Raw genomic sequence first — 16,180 nt, forward strand, 5'->3', positions numbered from 1 at the left:
TGTGTGTGTGTGTGTGTGTGTGTGTGTGTGTGTGTGTGTGTGTGTGTCTCTCTCTCTCTCTCTCTCTCTCTCCTGTGAACGCAAAGATTTTAACATCAGGAGAAAAATTTTAGCAACCGAAGGAGAAATCTGATTCGAACAGACCCGGCAGGAAACCTGGAGACACGTTGGTTCTGATTTCAACAGAACCATGTCAGCTTTCTCAGCATATTGTTGGACAAAAAAACAACTATTTTTATTTATTTATTTATTCTTAACCTTTATTCTGGGAAGCGTTGGGGCAGATTTACTAGTCGTGACAATTTCAAGTTTGGATTAAAAAGCTGAAATAAACAAACGAACAAACAGGCCTCAAACATTTAAATAAAACTGAAGGAATGCACGTCACCTTGAGATTTTAACACAACTCTCGTTTCTGTGGTGGTTTCAGGCGGTGATTTGATCATGAAATAATGAGGGCGTCTGTGCCAGAACTGGTCCGTCTCACCTACTCCCCATGGTTCGGGTTATCCTGACAGGCTCAGGTGTCATCCCATAAATAGGTGAGTCAGCAGGGACGGTCCCTGCACCTGAGAAACCCCACCTGAAGGGGGGGGGGGGGGGGCAACACCAAACTCCTGCAGGGTTAACAGGAAGAAATTCCTCTGATATGAGAGGTTTATACCCGACTGACTGATTACTTTACGTCTTCCACTTCCTTTAAAAGAGGAAATGCCTTCAGTCGAACAATAATACTTCCTCTGAGGTACTTGTACACACGGTTACACCTCTTTGGATCCAGCCTTGGCATGAAACCAGGTCCAGACATGAGCCTTCGCCTGCTGGTGATGAAGTAATGAATTAAATCTGAATCCTAAAGATGAATCAATAATTCACTGAAACAGTTTCAGGTTTTATATTACACTGTCTGACCTTTTTCATTTACCTTTGTATGAAACAAAACGTCACCGTGTCCCTACTTAAGAGCTAAACAGCTGCTAAAATCTACCGAAGAAGCTGAACATGGTTTGTTAAAGTTAAAAGCAAAACCCAAGCTAAAAGAAGCAGAACTCTCAATGAAAGATTAAAGCAGCAAAGCTCAGGCAAAATGTAGCAAAAGTTTTGGCAAAAAGCTGCAAAATGCTAGGTAAATGTAGCAAAAGGGTACAGTAGCTAGAGGCTAAAAATAGAAAAAGGCTAACTAAAGCCAAAAGTACCACAATAGAAGCTAAAATTTAAAACCAGCAAAGAATAACTAAATGTAGATGAAAGCTAGCTACGTTCATTCATGGAGCATCAAAAAGCTAGCTAGAAGCTAAAAGAAGCAAAACGTTATCCAAAGCTAATAGTAGTAGTAGTATAGTAGCTAAAAGGTAAAATATTAAGCAATAATACCATAAGGCTACCTAAAATAGGCTAAAAATACCAAAAGGCTAGCTAAAGCTAAAAGTAGTAGAAAAGTAGCTAAAAAGTAATATCAAGTAAGTGTGCCAAAAGGCTAGCTATTAGTTAAAAGTAGCAAAAGGCTAGCTAAAAATAGTACGTAGCTAAAAGCTAAAAAAAAAAAAAAAAAAAATCCAGTTTGCAAACTGACGAACAGAGAAACTGTCAACAATAAAATCTGCTCATTTTAATTTACTTTTTAAAATCTTAGTTCTCCTTCAGCAACACGAAGCCACTGAGCAGAACCCGAGACCCCGGATGATGTTTGTCCAGAACGCCGACGAGGATGCTGCTCACAAACTGGACCTTTCAGCCACTGCAGAACTGATCGAGCACAACGGCTCAGTCCAACACCCTCAGATTAAAAATCTACAACCGACTTCGCAAATAGTCATCTGGAAATTAAACCAGACAGAGGAGGTTCCAGAGCTGAGGAACCTGCTAGAACCCACTGTTGGAGAAGTAAAAATGTTCCTGAGGGAGTCCATGAGACTCCTCTCTCTGATTACAGAGAGGCAGAAGTTCAGTCAGAACCTTTTGGACCAGAGCCCAGTGGGCAAACAGCAGCTCCACCCTGAAGACAAGCTGCCGCCAAAAAACCAAATCTGCAACCAGAAGTTTCCACAGAAACTCCACTCACAAGAGAAGATTTACTAAAACAGCACAAGAGCTACAAGCTAAAACCAACTGAACAGGAGCTACAAGCTAAAGTTAACAGAACAGAAACTGAAAGCTAAAGTCAAAAGAACAGTAACTGAAAGCTAAAATCAATCGGCTCAATGAGCCTATCCTGTATAAATAGAGGTTGAATGAATGAACAGTAGCTACAGGCTAAACCCAACTGAAAAGGAGATACAAGCTAAAAACAACTGAAAAGGGGCTACAAGCTAGCAAGCTAAAGTCAACAAAACAGGAGTTAAAGCTAAAAATCAACAGAACAGAAGCTGAAAGCTAAAGTCAAAAGGAGAGTAACTGAAAGCTAACACCAAACAGAACAGTAGCTCCAACAAACTAAGCAGGAGCTACAAGCTAAAGTTAACAGAACAGTAAGTGAAAGTTAAAACAGGAGCTAAAAGCTAAAATCAATACAATAGTAGCTACAAGCTAAAGATAAACAAAACAGGAGCTAAATGCTAAAAATCAACAGAACAGAAAGCTAAAGTCAAAAGAACAGTAAGTGAAAGCTAAAACCAATAGAACAGTAGCTACAAGCTAAAGCTAACAGAACAGAAACTGAAAGTTAAAACAGGAGCTAAAAGCTAAAACCAAAAAAATAGAAACTACAAGCTAAAAAACAAAACAGGAGCTAAAAGATAAACAAAACAAGATAAAAGATAAAAATCAACAGAACAGAAACTGAACGCTGAAGTCAACAAAACCGTGATTACAATCTAAAACAAACTAAACAGGAGCTACAAGCTAGTTACCAGAACAGTAACTGAAAGCTAAAAAATAAAACAGGAGCTTAAAGCTAAAATCAATACAACAGTAGCTACAAGCTAAAGTCAACAAAATGAGCTAAAAGCTAAAAATCAACAGAACAGAAACTGAAAGCTAAAGTCACTAGAACAGGAGCTACAAGCTAAAACCAGCTAAACAGGAGCTACAAGCAAAAGTTAACAGAACAGAAACTGAAAGCTGAAGTCAACAAAATCAGAGCTAAAATCAACTGAACATCAGCTAAAAGTTAAACTTCTAGCTAATTGTTTTAAGAATAAGAGGTCTTAAATGTAAAATATTTCATAAATTCATTTCAGAACAAAAAAGGAAAATAAAGTTAAATAATTTGGAAAAATTAAAGTTGCAAGTACAGAAAATCATAGCCATAATGTCCTGAAGTACTAAACGTTTTAGAATCTGAACGGCTGAAATAGCTGAAAGTCTGCTGATGTGGCTCTGACAGTAACACTTGGGGCTTTAAGCAGAGGGGGTGAAAACATATGCACGCAGAAATTCCAGGCTGAGACGTGTAGTGAGTCACGTGAGATACGTGTCACTTGTTGTATGACAAATATATGGATATATATTTATGCATACTTTTCACGAGTTCTTCATTTTTCTGACTGTAAATGCCGTGCATTGAATTTAACACAAAATGTAACGAGAGACGTTATTTATCTTTGACCCATCAAATGAATGGAATCATTTATTTTCAGAATCAAAGTTTAACATCAAACATTTACATTAATTTGGCAAAATATGAAAATAATAACAGACAGTTTCACAGAAAATGAACTTCAAATCACTCGGCGGTGATTTGAGGACTTTGCTTCAGATATTTCTAAAAATATCTGTACTGATTTTGTGAGAGAGAAGAGTTTAAGATGAAAGGAGATTATCTTACAGAGAACTGTGTGAGGGAATTTAATCTGTTTGACCAGAAGTTGCACGCTCCGTCAGATCCTCAGCTTTGTCCACGGTACACTTTAGTCGAAGAAGAAGTCTTTACCTGGTTTGACGATAGATCAGCTCAGTAAGCATCCTTCAGACTGTTTCCAGCGCCTCCGTTAAGAACAGCTAAAATCCTCGAAGAGTCGTGCGTGGTTAGCTCAAAACAGAATTATAATCCCACACGTCTCTGGATTCTCGGCAACTCCAAAACTCTTCATAACTCTAGTTCTCTTCTGAACTCCTTCAGAACTTTTCCATTCTCCATGGAATCTTTTCCTGTCGGACTCTCACTCTCAATCTCCATCTCCAACTAACATGAACTGGGAAGTTGCCACATTTTATTTGGGTCGACTTCCTGTTCAATTTAGAGCTTTCTGATTCGTGGAAGGACCAGAAAGAGGAGTGGTTTTGACGTAAGGTGTTTATCAACAGTCGAGGTCAGAGAATGAAATTTGTTTTCACATACAGAAAAGATTATTGCAGCAACAGCAGACTTCGTGGAGTCAACTCTTGGTAATCTTCTGAAAAAGTTTAAACATGACATTTTTCTCGGTAAACATTTTAGTTGACCGAAAACCAACCTTTCACATACTTACGACTTGACTCATTTCAGACAGAAAATCAAGGAATGCTTATTCAGGTGATTTCTTCTTGGAATGAGGAATAAAAATCATTACTTACTGTTTATGTAAAATAAAGATGAGTAGTTCTTTTCAACCTGTAAGCATTGAGTGAACTAACACAATTTGATTATTAAAACATTTGTAAAACAGTAATGATTATAGAGGATTGTCTTTTCTGCTTGATTAATTCAAGAAAGAAAGTCATCAGATGGCCCAGACTAATTCAGATCAATGAAACTAACAGTCTCTGTCCATCTGGTAGATTTGAGGTCATCTGGTTCACTACAGACGACAAAAAATAAATTAAAATTAAAAAAGCCGAAGGGAGTGAATACTTGTGTGACTCAACCTGCGTTTCATGTTTTCAAAACAAACTTGCAGCTCTTGGCAAAACAGAGTTAAAGTCCGGCACATCTTGTTTTGTTTTGTTAAAGCAGCTGTTGAATACACGAAATAATGGGTTTTTATTCAGTCCAAAACAAACAAAACAAGAAACAGCTGAAATCAGCCAAAACATTCCTGATGGGAGCGATGATCTCAGAGCTCGGGTGCACGAGTTCATCGTCAGCGACGCCTTTCTGGAGCAAGTTTGTGTCAAATCACGACTTCAGGAGGAATCTTACCTCAGACGAACGGCTCTGAATGCTTCCAGATGGAAGGAGAGCACGCACTTCTTGTTCCTCTGACCCCGCCCAGCCAGCTCGACCTCATGATGTCACTCACCCAGGCTGACTCGGTGTAGGGCAGCAGCACCTCACTCCCTTATTTTGCTTCTTAATTTGTTTCATATTAAATTTTACCCCTTGCTCCTTTTCAAAAAGGGACATTTCAGCCATTTTACCATTTAGTTCTGACAGGACCGATGATCCAAGTGGACGGTTGACATCTTACATTGGCTTCAATTTTCTAAAATTTATAACGGTTCACGCAAACACTATTTTATGGTCGTCATTTTTACAATATAGGGTCATTTATATGGAATTCTATAGTCATGTGAGCATAAATAGCAGCAGCAGTTAGCTGTAGCACTTCTAATGCAGCATGAGTTCACTTCCTGCAGGAATATTATATTTCTGCTGAAATAAACGTATAATGCTAAACCGATGGACGAGCTGATAGTCTGCCGGTCCTCCATCACTTTAAAATATTAAAGGAATATTCTGATCATTTTAAATACAAACCTGCTCCATTTTGTTCTTTTGGAGACTAAATTCTGTTAAACATACATTATTTCCAATTTAGGTTATTTCTCTGAGCAGCGACACAAAGAAACTTTTCTTTAAAGCTTAACGTTAAACATTTTATTTGCGTTTGGTCAAAGAAATACCTGAACAGTTTTACTGCCCCGTCACTGACGTGCCTCGTTCTGTGGCAGAACATCTGGTCCCAGTTGAAGTTGGGAAGTGAAACTGCTTAAACAGACGTTGACTGGAGAAAAACCCTGACGCACATCCTGCAACTGACCCGGTCCGTTTGGACTTCAGAGGATGCTTAGAAACAAACGGGGACAAAAGTTTAAAAGTTTCTGGGTTTAAAAGTCGGGGACGGGTTTAGAGCCAGGATGCAAACGGCCCGTATTAATCAGAGCTGGTCAAGCTGGTTCACTTTATGGACTCAGAATAATCTGAGTCATTCACTAAAGTGATTCGATTCACTTCAGTCACTTGACTCGATCACTGCTCACCGAGTCTGCAACATTTGTGGTAAGTTAGTAACATGGATCTTGGACGTGAGTCAGCAGCCTTTTTGGCGTTTTATTAACCCAAACTAACGACCCGACTCATCAGAGTCTGCAGCGTTTCCAGTGATTCAGTAAACCAGATCAGGGACCCCGACTCATCTTCATCCAAAATGGTACTGGTGAGTTTTTAACCTGAACCAACGACCGAGTCCAAAGTGTTTCCACACATTCAGCTTTTTTTTTCCCGGCGCGTTCGTCATCTCGTACACTTAACTGCAGTCTGGCACAGAACATGTAGGATCCAGGTTAATCGAGACCTCGGACTCGTGAGTCCCGATTCACTGTGAAGATTTGTATCATTAACCCGTGAGAGTCAAACCGACCAGTTCTATTCATGTTTCACCCGTTTGCAGCTTCATGTTTACATTTAGGAATAATACCTTCTGCAGAAGGGATTTATTCAGGCCAGATCTGGTTTTTCTTGTAAAATAAAATCACGTTTATTTCCGTTGGACTCCGGTAGTCTAGTTGTGATTTTTGAAATTTTCTATTAAAACTGAACTAGCATCTCGAATCTCGGCCATCTTGAATTTGAACGGCTCCAGGTGTTCAGGAGTCGTAGACGCGCATCCAGAGATCTCTTCCTGAGCGTTTCATCAAAATGAGTCCACGGGCTCAGGAAATATTTTGCTAACAGACAGAACACAAGCACGACTCCTGACAGCGAACGCGACAGGGAAACAGGTGTTCTCACTCAGTGGTTCTGCTTTTACGGACGTTTCAGAGCGGCAGCCCTGACTCATCACAGGAAACACATGTAGCCTCACCAGGAACACGACTCAGTCTTGTTAGTAAAAACATGGCTCATCACGACGACAACGGTCCAAAGAACATCAAGGCTGTTGCTCATTTTCTGACTAAAATCTACATTTTAACAATAATCTGATGAGTTTTGATTTTTCAAGTCCCTGCTGCGTATTTTATTGCTTCTTTTAGTCAGATTGTAGTTTAGTGAAGTCAAACTCCACGTCATCTTTTTATAAAGAACCTTAAATACATTTATTGTTAAAATGCGCAGCACCAATAAAGATTAATTATTCAAATTTAACCGTATACCTCGGCTGATTCGCTGTTTCTCTCCCGACAGGATGCCCGGCGTGTCGATGACGCTGATGCTCTGAAGAACCTGATTGGGCATCTGAGAGCAGATGAACCTGAACACAGATAGAGGAAAAACGTTTTATTCCATCACAAATCTTGTTATAATAGAAAATGAATAAATCGGTGCAAAAGTTTTAAATAATTTGAGTTTTCCAAAACAAACATGAACTAAAAACGGAAATCAAGGTCTGAGAAGGGTTGCGGAGTTCCTCAAGTCAGTCAATATTTCTAAATGGCTACAAGGTTAATGGTGACAACTCGTTAAGTTCAAGTTATTGAGAATTATACATAAATCCCACAAATCTCGTGCGAATGTGTGTAACAAGATATCACCGACACCTTGGTAGGCAACAAACTAAATGTAGGTAAATATTGACCAATCTGTGAGGAAAGATATGCACAGAAAATGGCTTCCGTTGGGATTGACCTGTATAAAGGTGAAAAAAAAAAGCAAATGTGTAAAGATATTTAGCTGTAATTAATTTTATTCAGAAAGAAAACCAACCCAGAAACCACTAATGTACGAGCCTGGAACACCAAACCCACAGAGTTTAACACCGAGGTGAGAGGACACCCTCCAAGACGTTAAACTAAACACCGTCTTGTACTGTAAGGTCTCGTTCACGCCTCTAGAAAGAACTAAATTAATTCAAACCTGAACAGAAGTTTTATTCCAATCAAATGTATTGATCAGTTTTTGGTTAATTTACGTCCTAACAGGAGTCCACTGGGTACCCAGGATCAGACCAGTCCACCACCTCCAGGTTAATTCATATTTTCCTCCAAATCTATCTTCATAAACCATCTTGTACCCAGGTGTTTCAGCTAAAAGAAGTCTCCACAGAACAAAGGGGCGGGGCTTCCCTGAAGTTTATCTTGTGAAATGCGATTGGCCCACAGTTAGCATTGAGTCAGGAAGTACGTTAGCTTAAGTTTGCTGAGGTGAGCAAGAAGAGAAAAAATGAAAGATAAAACTGACAGTTTTTTTTTTTTACAAAGTAAAAGTTTAATGTCTGTTAATTTAAAACAACGATGCACGCTGACGTCTTCTGGCTCATTTTATAAAGTGATGAGTTTTAAAAATATTGGAACAACATGCACTTCTTTATGTTTTGCAGTGACTTGCTTTTTTTTTTTTTTTTTTTTTAAAGAAGCCACTTCGTACCCACTTTGGATGTTTGTAGTGAATAGGGTACCCATCTGTAAGTGCAACTTGAAACCATTTTGTACTCAGTTGGTAAGAAACAACCACAGCAGATATGGAAACGACTGGATGCAAAGGGAGGGTACGATTTGACCTACATCTACTAGTCTTCCACATGAAGTCTCGTACGCTGGATTCATCTGATGGGTTTTGTTGTATTCAAGTTTTCCTGAACAGATAAATTTAGCCTGAAATTAATCGTCCCTGTACCCGAGTCTCTGACTAACAGCGGGGAAAAAACAGATCCAGCGAGCCAACGCGCCGTGACGCAAAAACACTTCCCCTCGGAAACAGTAACTTATGATGGAGCGTTCCTCGTGTTGGAGTCGAACACAATGGGCTTCTCGGTTTAAGGAGGGCCTCAGGTGCACATCAACACACACAGCTGGGAGGTGGTGCCCCTCCACCTCCCCGCTGCATGAAGGAAACGAGTTTGGACCAGAGTTGAGCTAAATTTAAAAAGCTTGTGCAAACTGACGTGTCTGGAGCCTGACAGCTCTCTGTGTTTACGTGTCACGAGGGGTCACTTCCCACGTTGGAAGTGTTTTGAGGAAAGGAGTGACAGGAGCGGGAACGGGCAGGATTTCTTTAAGTGCAGAGACTATTTCTGCCGGACAGGGAGCAAGGTCACCCCTCGGACCAACAACCAGTCGTCAGCCTTCTGTCACTTAAATATTAAAAGCCAAAAGAAACAAACTGCTCTAACTGAAAATGGTACGACTTATAATTATTCATTAAATAAATGATACTGTGAAGCTCAGAGACAGTATTAAAGGAAGCCATTTTTGAGGCCTAAAAACCTTCAGAATATCAAGTATTCGCCCATTATTCTTGATTTTTGGCTACTCCTTTACCAACCAAAAGTACATCCGAACACTGAGCTTGGCCTCTTGGTAGCTGCACATCCTGTGGTTTGGAGAAAGTTTGCAATGGACTGCAAACTCCAGAGACAGCGATGGGATTTTGTTGGTTCGGGTGGTAAAACCCAGTCCCGTTTGGATCGAGCGTCTTGTCAGAACCATTATACAAAGTTTAAACAGGGCACCAAAAGTTGGCCATAACACGACTGGTTTTTACACAATCACAGTTTTATTTGATGATTTTTGAGCCGTCTAAACATTTTACATTTCTTCTGCAGTTTATTCACCAAACTAGGTAATTTTCTGCCTCCTCTCATCGTTATAGGACGTGGATTTCTCTTAGATCCCTCCAGAGTTCAGACCGTACACACTTAAACTCCCATTTATCGTACTCTCCCATTGTCTTTTTAAACAATGTTGTCTACATAAAACAGTAGAAACTAGAAAATTGTCACGTGTGGCCGTCAGAGTTTTCTGCTGCTCATCGTTTAGAAATCTTTACAAGACAACTTGACGTTTTCACACAGCGCCTGTTTGTTTGAGGCTTACATTCTTGTCTGTGTTTTTGTCTGCCTGTCTTTTTAGGAGCTCGGCCAGAACGTGTTTTCTTCACCTGTTGAGAAAAGAATTCCCGAACGCGTTGAGTTTCCTGAAGGGTTTCTTGGGGTCCACCACCAGAGCATTGCCGGGTACGATCCCCTCGTTTTCGCCGTACATCACGGCGATGAAGCCATCGGTGGTCGGCTCCGGACCGATACGCATCCCCGGGAAGTCCTGCTCCAGCAGATACCTGAAAGAAGAAGGTGACTTTTAGTTCTCACTTTTTTGGCCTCGCAATAAAAGAAAAGAATAAAAAAAACATGAATCAAACTTGTTTCTCCCAGTTCATCTTTACTTTTTATTAAATACTCGTTGCAGGAATAAGATCAAACAAAATAATCATTAACTTGTGATTTTAATTTCACACTTTTTTGACACGACCAACCCAAGTGAGTTCATTGTCCAACATTCCTCGTTGGTTACTCATTTTTAAATCAATCACGTTTATCTGAGAGCAGCTTTGTTGGCAGCTTTAAAAAAAGTTTTCTCTTCTCCACATTAACCCCGTCACACGCCTCGTTGTGAAAAAGTGAAACAGGAAGGAAAAGAGGCTCTCGAAAGTCTCTGTCCTCTCATTTCCTGCCTTTCAGGACGAACCAAACGTCAAGAAGGATCCAACAGCCGAGTGGCTTTTAACTCCACCGAAAACTGTTTTCTCAGTAAAACTCCCAAGTTTTTGTTTATCATAAATATTTGTTAAAAAGCACCTTCTGATACACGAATGTTGACTTTGAAATAACGCACAGTTTGATCGCAGGAAGCAGGTGCCTATGATCCATGTTAAAACCAGGACTTATTTGAACGCAACGTCAACCACTGAAATAAATAACTGCTTTGTAGAACCACTGGGGGGGGGCGGGGGGTACAAACTGACCAGTGTCCATCAAATAAACACTTTAGCTCATTAAAAGGTAAATAACACTTACAATTAAATTAATATTTTTTTATTATTATTCATCTAAAGCCAATACAAAAGTGCCAAACCATCCTTGTGTGTGGAAGGTTTCATATTTTGGAGACCACGGCCGTCCCGTCTTGGATTAATTGAACTTTCACGGCCTCCCAAATGTTTAGGCTGGCCTCACCAATCTGTGTACCCTAAACACAAGAGGTACTGTCAAATACTCTATTTGTTTCAGGTGGGTCTGAAAGGAAAGGTTTACAAGACAGTGGTGAAACCAGCTGTGCTGTATGGTCTGGAGACAGATGGACAAAAAGACGAGACAGAAAGTGGTAGAAATGAAGATGTTGAGGTTCTCCTTAGGAGTGACAAGGTTGGATAAGATTAGGAATGAGATCATCAGAGGTACAGCACAAGTTGAACAACTGGGAGATAAAGTTAGAGAGGCCAGATTGAGATGGTTCGGACATGTCCAGAGGAGGGACAGTGGGTATACTGGTAGAAGGATGTTAGAAACGCAGCTGCAGTTGGAGGACATGGGGATAGTTGGAATGAGGGCAGAGGATGCAGAGGACAGAGTGAGGAGGTGGTGGAGGACTCACTGTGGAGGGCCCTGAAGAGGGAACATCTGGAATAAGGAGGAGGATCTGCTTGGACCTTTCTGATGAGCGCATATTGGGTAGTTAAGCAGACCAACATCTAAAGCAGATTTTAGTTTTAAAACAACTTCAGTTTAAAAAAAAAAAAAAAAAAAAACTTTCCTTTTTGATAAAGCCTATGGTTAGGGTTGGCTTGGGTTTCCTGAGCTATCCCTTAGTTATGCTGCTACAGGCTTAGACTGCTGGAGGACAAATCAACCACATTTCTTCTCTCTCTCTTTACTTGCTCAACTCTACCTGTTTGTATTTGTAATTATTTCTATCAATAACAGTTTTTTGTTGTATTTCTTCCAATAGAAACTACACCTGGGCCATAGAAACCTGACCCGGATCACAGAAACTGCACCCGGACCAGCCATTCAGTCTTTGTCTCTCTTTTTCGTCCTCTCAATCCTCAGCCAGTTGGGGCAGAAAGACCCTCGTTCTGGTTCTGCTGGAGGTTTCCTCCTGTTGACGGCGGACATTTCTTTCCACCTCCATGTTTCTCAGGATGGGAGAGATGAGGTGAAGATTTGAAGCAATCTGCCGACCCTGGTCCTGGAGGAGCAGTATCCTGCAGGGTTTTGTTGTTTCTCTGCTCTTCGGCAGGTCAGATGTTCGTTTATCACAAACGTCAAAACGGAGCAACGTGTAAAATGTGCAGGATAGTGAGCAAGACTGGACTCCACAGCCTCAATTAACTTTTACCAATTAGACTTTTATGAAAGGATTAAATGTTGCTAAATGAGTTGTAACTGGAGCAAGTACACCAAACACAGAAGAAGATCAAAGGTAAACACATCAATAAATTATAAAAATATGTTTGATGCATGGCTGCAGCTAAAAACTGTTTAGGAGCAAGAAGAAAACAGAGAAGTTGACTGCAGTTTACTGGCCACATGTTCCAGTGATTCAAAGCATTCCATGGAGCAGGGTGGGGTCAGTGTAACATGCACAGACACACGCACGTGCACACACAGTCTGCAGACATGAGAGAAGCCTGTTGATGAACGTTACGTCGGCTCGGTCCATGTGACCCGCCTTCTGTTTGTCTCAGAGCTGTTTGCAGACCAGGAGGTCCTTTACGTTTCCAAATGTGCACGTTCTGACACACACGTGCACACAACCACGCACACACTTTAACGCCGCATCATAGAGCTCAACATAAATTTTACAATGGGAGGTTATTTACAAGCAGAAACACCAGTTCCCAGGGTCACATTTTGCAGGAATGTCTAAATATTATCAATAATATTTTTGCTGAGTATGAATCTGTGCTTGTCCGTCTGCTCTGTTAGCAAAATATCTCATGAACCACTTTTAACTTAGCTTTTAACAAAACTCTCAGCCAGTAATCACTGGAGGCAACCCCATCCAAGATGGACGCCACAAGCAACACAAAAACGGTTGTGACTCAGTCACTTTAACAGATACGGAGCTGTAGTTTGGTGTGGTAGTAGCAGAGAGTCCTCCCTAACACACTCCTGAGCACGAACATCTTTTTAATTTCTCATATCTGTTCAAAACATTAGAATGAAAGGCCGCGGGCGACATGCATTCCTTAAAGAAATGCCAGGTTGTGTTTTCCATCGCTGAACGAGTTAATTTATTAAAACTAAAGTTAAATTGTTTCACGACTGAAAGGTGATGTTGTTCGTCGTTGTGCTCAGAAACTCTGCTACGTCTCCTCCATGACACCTTACCACGTTTTGTTTGCTCGGTCAAATGAGTAAAAACCACGACTCCAAACCAGGAAGTGTTTTTCCTGCAACACAGCTGCATGTGTGTCAGAAAAACACGGGTCACATTTAAATGTTACACCAATCTAAAGATGACAGACGAATCACAGCTAAAACGGTAAATAAATGTTAAATAAAGGACAATTTTAAAGAAAAAATTTAAGGTCAAAACTTATAATAATAATTTATAAATATAGATCTCTGGAGAACCAGAAGTGATACAGAAAATGTTATTAATAATTAGGAAATGACTATTCATACATTTGTAGATCTACCTTTTATGGTCACCTGGCTATAATTTCACATATAAATAATCTTTGATCTGTGTTGTACTAATAAAAGCGCAAATATAAATTAGAATGACCAGTCAGTTAAAAAAAAGTGCCGCATATGGCACATCGTACGCCCGTCGACAAACTGATACGTCAATCTATAGCAATGGCCCAGACAAGCCAAGACCTTGTACCATACCATACCATACCAACTTTATTTATAGAGCACTTTATGCACCCAACAGGACCAAAGTGCTTTACACAATTATATAATACAATACAATGATAAAATGGAAGGGTAAAATTTAAAACAGGAATAAAATAATAAAATAAAATACAAACACAATAAAACAAGGTAAAACATCTCAGATTGTGCTAAAAGGCCAAAAAAAAAGATGAGTTTTAAGAAGGGACTTAAAAACCTCAATTGAAGAGGCCTGTCTTATGTTCAATGGAAGGTCATTCCAGAGCCTGGGAGCTATCACAGAAAAAGCTTGGTCCCCTCTAAGCTTACGCTTTGTCTTCGGGACCTTCAGAAACAACTGGTCAGCTGACCTGAGTGAACGAGAGGGTGTGTAAGAATGTAGCAGCTCAGACAGGTATGGAGGGGCATGGCCATTTAAAGCTTTAAAAACAAATAAAAGTATTTTAAAATGAATCCGGTAATGCACCGGCAACCAATGTAAAGAGGCCAAAACAGGAGAAATACTGTCAAATTTCCGTGTACCTGTTAAAAGTCGTGCAGCTGCATTCTGAACCCTCTGAAGCTGGGAAATACATGAATCACTAATACCTATGTAAAGTGCATTGCAGTAATCTAGCCGTGTGGTCACAAATGCATGGATTGCTGTTTCAAAATGCTGTCTGGGAAGAATTGGTTTTACTTTAGCCAGCTGCCTCAAATGAAAAAAGCCTGACTTTACAACTGTTTTAATTTGAGACTCCATCCTAAGACCAGCATCCATCTTGACCCCTAAATTTGTAACAACTGGCCTGACATACTGAGCCAAAGAGCAATCAACAGGCAGAGAGTCTTCATTCGAGCTGCCAAAAATCACTACCTCTGTCTTGTCTTCATTTAATTTCAAGAAATTTTGGGCCATCCATGCCTTCAAATCCTCCAAACATAGAAACAGAGACCGAAGAGAAGTGGAATCTGCTTTCTTTAAAGGTAAATAAATCTGTGTGTCATCAGCATAACAATGAAAAGCAATGTATAAACTTTGACCTTGATTTGGGACCTTGACCTTGGAGCTGGGTGATGAAAAGTGTACGCAACACTCCGTCTAGTGATGATGCAGACGTGTATGAAGTTTCTTTAAATTATCTTAAGCGGATCAGAAGATATGGGACGAGCAATTTTACGGACGTACAATCGTACCGTAATACGTCCACGGGCGTATAAAAAGGGACAATGACAGATACATTGTGACAGCAAACAACAAAATATAAATATTCATTGCCATATTTTATTATGTAATTATTTAAAATTTTAATGCACTTGTTGACACTTTTTTTTTTTTTGGCACTTCCAGGCCTCCATACATGCTGGGTTGTATGAGACAAAATTTACCCAGAAAAAGCTGAAACGTGTTAAATCGTACAGGTTTACCTACAACAACAGGCCTCACCAACTGGTCTTATGCCGCCCTGCCCCACATTTCATTATCAGCCGGATCAGAGCAGAACTTCCTGTTCTGCTCTTGCATCATTTGCAAACAATCAGAAGTATGAGGGAAAAACGAGCGAAGCCCAGAGCTGCAGCTCACGTCCTACAGCAACAAGATCACATTTCTGATGGAATAACAACAAAATGTGAGATTGACACTGTGTAATGGGGTCAATATTCAAAGTTTGTACGAAATACTTTAAATTGTTTGAATTCTTGTGCAAAGTGGGTCTGTTTGAACCGGATAGCCGGACCAATAATGACTCATTAGCTTGTCAATTACAGATAAATAATTGATCCCAGAGGTAATTTCAAAAGACCTGGTAGCATGACTTTAAATAAATGAATTAATTCATTAAATTATATAAATTAATCAACTGAATGTGTGTTTTTTTTCTATCCTGCCTTCTGGACAGGGGAATAAATTATTTGTCAGAGTTTACCTGTTTGTCTCCAAACAACAGATTATATTATTGGTTCATACTTTTCCCATAAATCCCACTTTAAAATGAGGGGAATATCCCATTTAAGACATTTTAATTTGAGTTCTGGTCAAAATAAATAAAAACATTCCTCATAAGTGAATAAAAAATGTTCTTTGTTCTTATACAGGTTTGGCTCATTCAAACAGGAATTTTGGGGGTCATGCATCAGCATCTCTAACTTATTTTTTATGACGAGACAAAAAGTTCAGGAAGCAATGATGGATTTTTATTCTCCGTCTTCGCCTCAGTTTCAGGTGTACTCTCCGTCTTCGCCTCAGTTTCAGGTGTACTCTCAGTTTCAGGTGTACTCTCCGTCTTCACCTCAGTTTCAGGAGTACTCTCAGTTTCAGGTGTACTCTCAGTTTCAGGTGTACTCTCCGTCTTCGCCTCAGTTTCAGGTGTACGCTCCGTCTTCGCCTCAGTTTCAGGTGTACTCTCAGTTTCAGGTGTACTCTCCGTCTTCGCCTCAGTTTCAGGTGTACTCTCCGTCTTCGCCTCAGTTTCAGGTGTACTCTCAGTTTCAGGTGTACTCTC

The 16,180-nt window shown here is 40.1% G+C and overlaps 1 protein-coding gene across 1 annotated transcript in view; it reads right to left on the bottom strand.

The window, feature by feature from the left end:
* ehd4 (EH-domain containing 4) overlaps nucleotides 1-16,180 on the bottom strand; it is a 22,211-nt gene that overhangs the window by 4,716 nt on the left and 1,315 nt on the right. Inside the window, exons 2-3 of the mRNA XM_037695069.1 lie at nucleotides 9,956-10,132; nucleotides 7,234-7,331 (exon numbers count right to left, since the gene is read on the bottom strand). Of these exons, the coding sequence (XP_037550997.1) occupies nucleotides 7,234-7,331; nucleotides 9,956-10,132 (275 nt within the window). The remainder of the gene's footprint in view (nucleotides 1-7,233; nucleotides 7,332-9,955; nucleotides 10,133-16,180) is intronic.

Source organism: Nematolebias whitei, chromosome 21, assembly GCF_014905685.2.
Source record: "Nematolebias whitei isolate Nwh7 chromosome 21, NemWhi1, whole genome shotgun sequence".
NCBI classification, from domain to species: Eukaryota; Metazoa; Chordata; class Actinopteri; order Cyprinodontiformes; family Rivulidae; genus Nematolebias; species Nematolebias whitei.